This window comes from Callionymus lyra, chromosome 12 (genome assembly GCF_982586985.1).
Source record: "Callionymus lyra chromosome 12, fCalLyr1.hap1.1, whole genome shotgun sequence".
Classification (NCBI taxonomy): domain Eukaryota; kingdom Metazoa; phylum Chordata; class Actinopteri; order Syngnathiformes; family Callionymidae; genus Callionymus; species Callionymus lyra.
Window position 1 is genome coordinate 12757634 of NC_141829.1, and position 12679 is coordinate 12770312.

At 34.3% G+C, this 12679-nt stretch overlaps 1 protein-coding gene across 1 annotated transcript in view; it reads right to left on the bottom strand.

Annotated features, from left to right (window-relative positions):
* Nucleotides 1–3199, bottom strand: part of tmtops2b (teleost multiple tissue opsin 2b) — a 60154-nt gene extending 56955 nt beyond the window's left edge. Inside the window, exon 1 of the mRNA XM_087803636.1 lies at nt 2615–3199. Within this exon, the coding sequence (XP_087659762.1) occupies nt 2615–2981 (367 nt within the window). The 5' untranslated portion in view covers nt 2982–3199. The remainder of the gene's footprint in view (nt 1–2614) is intronic.
* Between the last annotated feature and the right edge of the window lie 9480 nt (nt 3200–12679).

The following is a 12679-nucleotide window of genomic DNA, read 5'->3' on the forward strand; positions in this document are numbered from 1 at the left end:
AATTCAATTAAGTTAAATAGCATGAACACTTTTAACAAAAAATAAATACATTTGTTTCATTTTTTCATCAGAATCAGAAGCATTTATTGCTTGTGTTGTAAACACAACATGGACTTTTTCTTTGTGGTGGCATTACTGAATAAAATAACCTGCTGTTGTTTAATAAATTCATAAATATATTGATTTTATAATCAATAAATATAGTTAAACAAATATCTAAACTTTTTTTTATGTAGTTCAGCTCTTGACTTTTTCCCCAGAAATTGTTTGGAAGTGTAATACAAGACAGTCAGCGTAAAATTATATTATAGTGATATCCATAATATCATGCAAACGATGGTTCGAACTGACAAAAATGTGTTATCAATAAAAACCTGCTGATTTTTTCAACTGGAATTTAATCAAGTATAGCATGAACACTTTTGATAAAAAATAAACACATTTGTTTCATTTTGCTATCAGAATCAGAAGTATTTATTGCTTGTGGTAAAAAAAAAGAAGTGTGGTGGCATTACTGAATAAAATAACCTGCTGTTGTTTCATATATCCATAAATATATTGATTTTTTAATCAATAAATATAGTTAAACAAATATCTAAACTTTTTTTTATAGAGTGACTACTACTCACTTTTTCCCCAGAAATTGTTTAACAAGACAGTGAGCATAAATATCATGCCAACGATGGTTTAAACTGTCAAAAAATGCGTTACCAATAAAAACCTGCTGATTTTTTTAACTGGAATTTAATCAAGTATAGCATGAACACTTTTGATGAAAAATAAACACATTTGTTACATATTTCCATCAGAATCAGAAGTATTTATTGCTTGTGGTATATATATTTTTTGTATTGGCATTACTGAATAAAATAACCTGCTTTTGTTTAATATATATTCATAAATAATATTGATTTTCTAATCAATAAATATAGTTAAACAAATACCTAAACTTTTTTTTATATAGTTCAACTCTTAACTTTTTCCCCAGAAATTGTTTGGAAGTGTAATACAAGACAGTGAGCGTAAACAGCATGACCATGAACGATGGTTTAAACTGACAAAAATGTGTTATCAATAAAAACCTGCTGATTTTTTGAACTGGAATTGAATTAAGTATGAAAGATTTTGATAAAAAATAAATACATTTGTTTCATTTTTCCATCAGAATCAGAAGCATTTATTGCTTGTGGTATATATTTTTTTGTGGTGGCATTACTGAATAAAATAACCTGCTGTTGTTTGATACATTTCAAAAATATATTGATTTTCTAATCAATAAATATAGTTAAACAAATATCCAACCTTTTTTTATATAGTTCAACTCTTGACTTTTCCCCCAGAAGTTGTTTGGAAGTGTAATACAAGACAGTGAGCATAAATATCATGCAAACGATGGTTTGAACTGACAAAAAATACGTTATCAATAAAAACCTGCTGATCTTTTGAACTGGAATTCAATTAAGTTAAATAGCATGAACACTTTTAACAAAAAATAAATACATTTGTTTAATTTTTTCATCAGAATCAGAAGCATGTATTGCTTGTGTTGTAAACACAACATGGACTTTTTCTTTATGGTTGCATTACTGAATAAAAGAACCTGCTGTTGTTTAATACATTCATAAATATATTGATTTTCTAATCAATAAATATAGTTAAACAAATATCTAAACTTTTTTTTATGTAGTTCAGCTCTAGACTTTTTCCCCAGAAATTGTTTGAAAGTGTAATACAAGACAGTCAGCGTAAAATGATATTATAGTGATATCCATAATATCATGCAAACGATGGTTTTAACTGACAAAAATGTGTTATCAATAAAAACCTGCCGATTTTTTTAACTGGAATTTAATCAAGTATAGCATGAACACTTTTGATAAAAAATAAACACATTTGTTTCATTTTGCTATCAGAATCAGAAGTATTTATTGTTTGTGGTAAAAAAGTGTGGTGGCATTACTGAATAAAATAACCTGCTGTTGTTTCATATATCCATAAATATATTGATTTTTTAATCAATAAATATAGTTAAACAAATATCTAAACTTTTTTTATATAGTTCAACTCTTGAGTTTTTCCCCAGAAATTGTTTGGAAGTGTAAAACAAGACAGTGAGCGTATAATACACAGTGATATCCATAATATCATGCAAACGATGGTTTGAACTGACAAAAAATGCGTTATCAATAAAGACCTCCTGATTTTCAGTGAGCGTAAATATCATCAATAAAAACCTGCTGATTTTTTCAACTGGATTTCAATTAAGTATAGCATGAACACTTTTGATAAAAAATAAATACATTTGTGTTGTGAACACAACATGGACTTCTTTTTTTTTGGCATTACTGAATAAAAGAACCTGCTGTATATTGATTTAAAATATATATATTTAAACAAACTGCTTTTTCTTTAAATCATATATATCTAAACTTTTTTTTTAATAGTTCAACTCTTTCCCCAAAAAACTGTTTAGAAACTCATAATCTCAAACAAGTTTTCTCGTATTAAACGTTCACCGGTTGGTCAATTTCATCCCATCATAATACAACTTTCTTAAACCCAACTTTCCATCTAAAATGTTTCATCTCTTCTCCATCCACCTCCCTTCACTCACCGAAGCAGGAGTTGATGAATCCGTACCAGCTGCAGCCGCTGCGTCCGAGCAGCCAGCGGCCCCTGATGCTGGAGGCGAAGCTCAGCGTGGTTCCGAACAAACACACCAGCATGTCGCTGACGCTGATGTTGAGCAGGAGCATGTTCACGGGAGTCCGCAACTTCTTGAATTTGCAGAAGAGCAACAGCACGACGAAGTTGTTGAGGAAGCCGAAGGTCATGATGAGACCCAGCACCACGGACAGCACGACGAAGCCGGCGGGCGACAGCTTCCCTCGGCCGGCGGGCGCGTCCAGCAGCGGCCGCTCGTCGCTCAGGTTCCAGCTGGAGTTGACCCCGGACCCGCTGGAGAACATGCTGAGCTCCATTCACCAGAGATCGCTTCGCACCCCGGAGGAGTCACTCCTGGTCACATCGCTCTCTCGGAAACATTCCTCCGCGGATGCTGAGCACAAGAAATTCCCGCTTAAAAAAAAAGAAAAAAAAAAGCAACCGGCGCGCATCACTTCACTCGCACCTGTTGACTCTCATGTCACATGTTCTTTTTCAAGATCCTGCTGCTGAAGATCTTTTTTTTTGTTCTCTCCACAGGTGACGGTTTGGATCTTGTGTTGGACCCCTTGCTCAACCCAGGTCTGTGCGTAAATGTTGCGGCTCCTCGACCTCCAGCGAGTTTTTAAAGATGATGGCGTCAGTGACGTCAGAGGGCGTGTGCGTCTCCACACATCTGGCAACAGACCATAAAATAAGATGCTTAAAAAAACAACAACATATCGTTGTTCATCAAGTGTGAATGCGTTTGGAATCCAATATTAAATCCAAAGAACGAGAAGTTTTTATTATAAGAAACATCAATGTTACTCTAACTGGGAAATTAAATGACATAAATACTTAATATAGTGAGTATATTGTAAATGTTTTCATAGTTCTCAGCATATATAACATACAAAACGATTTATTTCTCAAAAAACAACCCAAATATTAATATTTGAATTCAAACTAAAGTATATTAAAAGTATTTAACGTAACTCTGTTGAGTCTATCTATGAGTACGTCATTATAAATAAATATAACACAAATCAACAAAAACCAAAATCTAAATGTTAATTTGAATAAGAAAATGATTTTCAAAGTATTTAATGTTACTCTAAATTTCAAATGAACAGACATGATGTCTGAGTGTAATAAGTAAGTAAGTCATTTTTATTTATAAAGTGCTTTTCCAGACCAGGGTCACAAAGCGCTTAAACAATCAAAACAATATTCAATAAAGTATATACTTTAAAGGTCAAGATAAAACTGAGAACACAACAGGAGTATATATCTCTCATTTTGTGTAGGATAAAAAATAAAAAAAATAAAAATAATCTGGCATTTTATGTAGTTTAGATAAAATAACTTGCATTAATATTCAAAGATTTTCTTCCTTATCTCTAGAAAGTTTGTTGCTATGTTTTAGTTTATATAGTGTATAGCTATCTGCATTTATCAAACTGTTGGTGTTTAACTAGTGTATCATTTTGTAGTGCTACACTTGTGCGATCATATTGATGGTGTGGTGTAGAATTGTGTATTTAATCTTGCATTAATGCACACATTGATCATATATAAGTAGAAATGGCTACAGAATTCTATAATTTTTGTGGTAGTATCCAAATCAGTACAATCAAGTACTGAGTCACATACAAAAGTAAAGTATACAACGCCATTTCACGTGTTTCGACTCTTACAAAGAGATGGTTTCTTTAGGTGAGGAGACAGGCTACGGTTAAGCTTCAACTTACCAGAACATAATGTAATGTTTCACTGTTTGATTTAATGTGTGAAACATTACAACAACAAAAATGTACCTGTCGTCATAGTAAAATACTTTTATTACTACTGTTTTTAAACATTTTATATCACACAATAGAGTAAATCAATGTCTTAAGTGTAGGAATTTTGTGTTGCATCTGTGTTATTCACAGAATTAGAAGTTGGATATGGAGTTTCTTTGCGCACCTCTATTGTGGGTCTGTGCATGCAGCTGTGTGAGTTTGTGTTGAGGGTCGAGTAGAGGTTTATGTTCTTAATACATAATCCTGTGTTAGTAGTTCTGTTGTTGCTTAGTCATGTGATCTGCCTCTGTGTGTGCGTTACAACGTGACTGCATAAGTGATTCAGTGTGTGCGTCTCTGGATGCAGGTGTGTGTGCGCAGGTGTGTCGCTATCTTCAGAAGTGTGCCATTAATGAAAGTGCCGAATTTATTTTGGTAGTTTTTCTGGCAACTTTTGTGGTGTTGTTAGTTTTCCTGTGTGTGTGTTTTGTTAAAATAGAACATTTTTTAAATCTTGTGTTGTTAATTCAGTTATATTTGTAGTTGTGTGTTTGTGTGTAGAAATAGAAAATACAATAACCTTTTTGTTTTCCTCCACATTCCATTCTGGAATTCTATCCACTAAAGCCAGGCTGGCACAAAGTCCAGAATCTTGGTGGATTCCTAGCATGGGGATCTTTCCTCGCTGCGAGCACAGCAGGTGGTTAGTGTCTGAACAAAAGTGTAACTGTCGTCCTAACAATCGCCTTTCGACGTGTCGGCCGGTGAGGTGAGTATTGTGCCCGAAGAAAAAACCCCCACAGCAGATGGAAGTCACAACCTTGTGCTCACAATTACACTTCCACAGCTGTTTGTTTGTGTGTTTGATCATCATTCCACATTAGTCCCCTGACAACGTGGAAACAAGTGTACAGATATTGACATGCCAAGGCCTAATTTGGTCCCCTGTGATGGTCATTAGGAGGCGGGTGTTAAGCCTGGTGGCGCTCCAGGAAAAGACCCGCACCGTCAAGCAGCAGTGCTGGTGATGACATTTTTCTTCAAAGTGAGAAATCCTTGCAAAATTTAGCGCATGTCAACGTATGTTTCTTCGGATATACGGTAGAACTTTTTACAAGGATTTATTGTTATTCATGATATTAAAATAAAACGTTATTCTTTATCGTAAAATGGATAATTTAGATAATTTGCCTTTTGTACGGAGCCCCGGAGGCGACACGAATCTTGTTTTTAATCTTGTGATATCAGTATCTATGCAATGGTTCACTAAACTTAAGCTTCATTGGACCAGTAATATTCTCCTGCAATGATGGGCGAACCAATTTATTTCAGTGTCTGGTTTCACAAAATTAAAAAGTCATTTTTTCCAGTCATATAGTTCATAACTTTAGTTCTTTAGCCACTTTAGTACATTCATTCATTGAAAGAGTTTGTTGCCGTTGGCTCTGGGTCGTCTCGTGAGAGCAACGAGTTCTCATGCATAAAGGAAAGAAAATGTATCCGTCTTTCGACGACAACAGCAGTTATAAGAAACATCTTTGCTTGCAACACACAGACAGCAGGACAGAGATATATCGATTAATGGCCTTGTTAAATATAGATCACGCTGCTCGTCTTTGCTGCTACTTTAAGTGATAGTTCAAACAAAATTCACAATTTTCACACGTTTTCTACCCTCATGTCGACTAAGGATTGGATTATTTAAGTCCATGCTAATGTAGCGACTGGAGCTCAGTTTCCTCTTCGTCCGAAAAGACACTTAAAAACACCCAAATACCCGCATACTGCTCGTCTGTAGCGTCCATCTTGTATTGAAGCCTCGACATGAAGAAGAACGTAAATAAAGTCTGTATATTTCAAGCTTGTTTGTCGCTGGCCTAGTAGCTTCCGCAAAAACAAGCATCAATTATCTTTTTTCTGCTGACAATTCCTCATGTCGAGGCTTAAATACAAGATGGACTTTACAGACGAGCAGTATGGAGGTATTTGGATGTTTTAAAATGTGTCTTTTTGGAAGAAGATGAAGACGAAGAAAACTGAGCTGCAGTCGCTACATTAGCATGGACTTACATTTTTGTCTTTAGCTCTAAAAAAGGAACAGATTGCTCTAAAAATAAACCCTACACTTAGTCGACATAATGGTGAGTAGAAAATGAGAGTTTTTTGGGTGAACTAGACCTTTAAGAGTTCTTCTGTCAACAGAGTGATCTTCTCTGTCCACCTCTTCAGTGCGACCTACTGGCAAAGATAAATATTGCAGTGTAAGTAAACAAGTTATATATTGTCATCTAAGTAAACAAGATAAATATTGTCGTGTAAGTAAACAAGATAAATATTGCCGTGTAAGTAAACAAGATAAATATTGTCGTGTAAGTAAACAAGATAAATACTGTCGTGTAAGTAAACAAGATAAATATTTTCGTGTAAGTAAACAAGATATATATTGACATCTAAGTAAACAAGATAAATATTGTCGTGTAAGTAAACAAGATAAATATTTTCGTGTAAGTAAACAAGATAAATATTGTCTACAAGTAAACAAGATATATATTGACATCTAAGTAAAACAAATAAATATTGTCGTGTTAGTAAACAAGATAATTATTGCTTTGAAGGTAAGATAAAAGAACGACGAATATTACTCCTATTTTAAACGGGGCGTGTGATTCTTAGAGGACATGCATGCTCAGTGGATACTAATATGAAAGTATCTATTAGTAATATCATGAATATCTGAAGGTCATGATTTGAAGAGATACAAATAAATGAGGTTCATGTCGCCTATGGGGCTCTGTAGATACTGGTCAGATAGAACAGTTCCAACCATGTCTACTGGAAAATATCACTGGGCCGTATAACGCGATAAGCAAACATTAAGGGGTAAGTTTATCTTGACATATGAATATGTTCAGATAAAAAGATACACATTTCTCGAGATACTGATATGAAGAGAAGAAATACATTACATCCAAGTCACATCTTGTGCTCAATACCTTTGTACCAACATTTCTAAATTTCGTTTAATCATCATTTGGAAGGAGTTTTTTCCTGAGTCAAACAGAAAAACATTATTAGAAGAATTGCATCAAAAAAGTGGGTGAAAAAGCTGCACTTAAAATGCAGAAAACACTGATAGAAAACTTATGACTGTCTGTCTGAAAGTTCTCACTGACACGCACGTCCTCATTTTTATTTGCCGTTTCCTAAAGTTTGTCTTGTTCAAATTGTGATTTATTGATTTCAGAAATCTGGGACGTGAAACCATCTCACATCAGTTACCATCACTTTCTGTTTCTTCTATCTACTGTGACAACTGTGCAATTGCCTGCACTTGCACGGCATGCTTTTCGGTTACACGGTCACGATTGGTTTGTCAGACTGTCCAATGAGGCGCAGGCGGAAGGACGGTTGAGTTCAGATGAACAAAATGCAAGTAAAAAAATCATACGTGAGGAAATTTACATATTTAAGCGCCACTGTTTCCCACTTTTTGAATCACCTAAAAACTAACTTTGTTGTGGATGAGTCATTTGTTATTATGTTAAGTAAGGTAAAAGTGCTGCTCGGAGATCAATAAATAGCTAATAAGCTTGGCCTCAGGTTAAAGATTGTTATTCAACATCGCAGCTGAGGCAAGAGAATAAATAAATCAATATTTTTCACACTCTGAAAATGTCAAGAGCATTTAACAATCTGTCTTAATAACGTATCTGGCTAAAGCAGAAGATATTTGCACAGAAAAGGTTAGGCATTATTAATAGAAATGTGTAGAGATTGATAGAACTATTCAAATTACATTACAAATCCACTGTTTAGAAAAAATGCTAAGCTAACTTGTTGCAGCCATTCTCACACCACACGCCACACTTTCTCACCCTTGTATTATAGATGTTTTTAATCAATCAGAAGCAACACAAGGCAAGTCTTGGTGTCTCTATCTTTTATTAACACAACTGAATTCCCCAAACACCATTCAGAAAATAAACCTCTGGCTTTCAAATTAAAAGCAGAGCATCAACAGTAATCCGTCATTATCACCGCCATATTTATGTTTTAAAATGCATGTTTATTTTTTAATTTGTTGTGATTATTCATTATTTTGTGCCGTATCTATGAATTGTTCAAAACAAATGTACGATATTTCAGATGATTCAAAATGGCGAGTTTAAGATGGGATAAATCAATACTTTCCAAAAGTTGCAAATCATTGTATCCCGTTGATATATTCTAACGGATGTGGACTTCCATCCCAGAACATATTACATTTGAAAGTAAAGTTTTAGAGACATTGATGATTAAAGCCTCATCTTATATATTCTATTCTATCTATCAATGAGCAATCTCTTCTAGATGATGTGGAAAACTCTTGGATCATTAAAATGTTATATTTCAGCCATTTTCTCATACTACATTGTCAAATATGTTGAATCCATAATGCTATAAATCAATTACTTATTTATTACTATTACAAGTTACAATCTATGACTCACTCAGGTGTGTTCTAGAGACTCTGGACTACTATCCAACGAAATATTATAATTATTACTTATGTAGAATTTTAGTTAAATTCAAGATTAAATCACCATATTTTAACTATCTTGGTTATATGACATGTTCAGTTATTATGCTATAGCGGACATTGAGGTGACCAAATTAGTCTCTAATTACTAAACTAAATTAAAAAATATGTTTTCACAAAGCATGCCATGAAAAATCTCCACGAAGCCATAAATAATTATTGTTTTTGTTTGGACAATAGAAAAAGTAAGTTAAAAACAGAATTGTTTGTCTTACTAAAGTTGCATTTTAATAGAAAGATTTCAACATTAATTGCATTCCCTTTCTTCTGAATAAATTAAATGTTTTTTTTATGCAGTTGGCGATTCTTTTATGTCTTGTCTCGTGATTTTAATTTGAAATTTGTTTTGTATGTCCTTTTTGTTTCCTGAGTTCCACAGCACCTGTTGCACTCGTCACACAATTAACACCTCAGGCGCAGAATTTAAAGCCACCTCTCCTGCAGCAACAGGCGCCAGATTACAGATTATAATCGATACTCTCTGGTTTTTCCGTTCTATATTCTCTCTTCGTGGATCACGTTTTCTTCATTTGTAACATTTTTGTCCTCCTAGTGCCTCAGCCTACTTTTTGGCGTTTTATGCAGCATGTTTTGTTTTTTTTCCTAATCGCCACTATCTTTGTTTTTGTCTCCTTGTCCTTTCTTCGCTCAACTTGCGGTGCACTTTGAGTTACCTTTCGAATGTGATATGGACACTTGAACTTATTTTTCTTTTTTTGGAACTATTGTAAGTAAGTAAGTAAGTAATGTTTATTTATATAGCGCTTTTCGAGACCAGGTGATTTATCATTTTTCATTCATTCCGGTTTTGTCCACCAATCAGAATCTCTTTAATGTCAAAGTGCAACATTGTAGGAACAGTGACTGAAATTCAATTTTGTTTATGACATAAAATATAATTACAGTATTAATAATGTTGAATAAAAACGTATAATGAATTGATTATATATAATAAAATGAGAACAGAAACCCAATATGTCCATCAATGGCCCACGGATCTGCTTTCAAGTCACAGTAACTGCAAACTCCAAATCTGTTGTGTATTGAAAAATCAGGCATCTCGTGTTCTAAATGGACTCTGGACAAGAAGATTGGTGCTCTTCAAATCAGCCATATGTGTTATGGTGAAGTAGGTTGATCTTCAAAGCAGAAACATACATTTAAGTCAGTGACAGACGCAGACACTTCTACCCAGAGGTCTGACCTCACACATCAGCCCTGTCTCTTTGTTCCACAGATGCAAACACGATACACACTTAAATAATAAATTCATATTCCAGTCAAACTCCAAAACATCTCTGATGTAGCAGATCTTCATCATCTTGTCTTTTAGTTGTAAACTAAATATTATTATATGGAAGACATTCTATGAAACATCCATCCACACAAATATTTTTTATAAGATACAAAGAAGGATCTTTTGATATTCTGTTGGTTACAACAGTGAAAGATGAAATAATTAGTTTTTACACCCCAACATTATGCATATTTTTTCTTTTTATTTGTTTTTATTGGCACACACAACTAATGGAAGATACCAAGCTGTTTGATTTTATTTAATAATAATTGTCAGACCATTAACTTTGTCTGCATTTGTTTTTCTGTTAGCGCAGGAAGTTACCATGGCAACAGCAAACACAAACGCTATAAACCTCCTTATGATATCCCCAGTGACAGATAATTCATCTATACATCAATCTAGGGCTGGTTTTACATCATATCTTTGATTAATTGGAGAAGCTTTATGGGTCAGACATTTATCAGAAATCGTCTCCTCTGCTCCCTTTAATAGCTGCGTTTCTATTTTTAGAGGCCGTGAGGCTCGGAGTCTGTCAGGGTGATCAAGTGTTATGGGAAATAAAACAGCGACAGTGACATATGTTTTATTATGAAAAACAAATGTCAGTGTTGGATGCATTCATTAATTTTCTGTGCCGCTTAATCCCTTATTTAAATGAAACATTCAAAAGCCTGAATCATAAAACGTTGGTAGAATTTGAACTGAATTATTGTGAGATTGTGAGTTGTTATCTTTCAGGAATGTTTAAGTAAAGTAAAGTAATGGTTATTTGTAAAGCGCCTTTCTAGACCTGGGTCACAAAGCGCTTTAACAATCAAAAACAATACACAGTTAAAATATATTCTTTAAAAGATAAAGACACATAAGACAAAAACAGGAGTCCTAGAAAATCAGGGAAAAGCCTCGACAAATAAGAACGTCTTAAGATGTTTCTTGAAGAAGTCAGTAGATCATCAAACACAGAGGAAGATTGTTCCAAAGCTTAGGAACAACAGAATGGAAGGATTTCTCTCCTCTGGTCCTGAAGTGTGTTCAGGAACCATCGGTAGATTCTGATCCACAGACATCAGATCACTGATGGAAGGTCTGACCATGAATAGATCTGAAAGTGAGAACCAGAATTTTAAAATTGATCCTGAAAGGAACTTTCAGCCAGTGAAGAGTTTTAAGGATCGGGGGAAATGTAAGTTCTTCTACTACAGCAGGTCAGAATTCTCGCTGCAGATTGTATTAACTGTAGGCGAGACAGCTAGGAAAGTACATATTTTTCCAAAATCCAATTGTTTTGAAAATAAAAACAGTGTAATCATTAGCATCAATATTTACTTCTTTATTTATTTATTTTTAACAATTTTGTTCCCCATCTCTAGATAAAAGGATTTCCACCTAAAACACATGGACACAAATTGAATAAATGACTTTATTTCTTAACCAGTAAACAGTTCACATGCTTCTGCTCCTTATCTTCTCTGTTTACTTGAAAACAGAACATGTTGTCAATAAACATGAGCATGTTTACCTCGTATAGAAGGACAGGAAAAAAAAAAAGAATCATGAAGAAGATCCAGTATTCTATATTTAACCTTACGTGACAGGCTGCTCAGCTTGCAGGAGATTTTCTTTTTGTAGAAAGCAAACATTTGTTTTTCTCACACACTGCCGGAACACAGATGTCTTTTCATCTGTCTGCTCATCGCACCTTCACCTGTCCCTCGTTTGGTTCTTTTTTTCTAGCTTCACAGCTGCTCCTTTTAAAAGTGTTATACAAACCAATTATGAATTTATAACTACAGTCTTCTTTTTAAATAATTAATACATATTTTAGAGAATATATATTTTCTTTGCCTTTAAGCGTGTATCTTTTAACGTCCATGTACATGAGTTTGGACATGAACAGTCTGTTGCTCACTGTCATAAAGACAAACCTCTGACTCATCACACGGAAGAACAAACACTTCATCACCTACAGTCTTGAGTGTTTTAAGGGATTTAAAGGAGATGTTGAATTATAAGGAAATTATGACCATGGAGAAAATAAAAATAAAAATCATACTATGACAATACTAAATATTTTGACTCTATGGCCAGACGTAGCACGAGTGCATGCAGGTTAAACTCCAAGATTTAAAAACGTTATGACGACGCTGTGACACATCCTGGAGCAGCTCTTGACCTTGATGGAAGTCCATTTGGACCCACTCAAGTTGGCCTATTAGTCCTAGCTAAAGGTTGAGCAATTTACCCGATGACACATCAACCATGTACCTGCTCAGGAAGATAACGTTTGACGTAACATTGACATTGTTGGAGAGAAAATGAACTCAATACTCCAGCAGCGGATTCTATTGCCTCTACTTTTAAGCTGTAGAA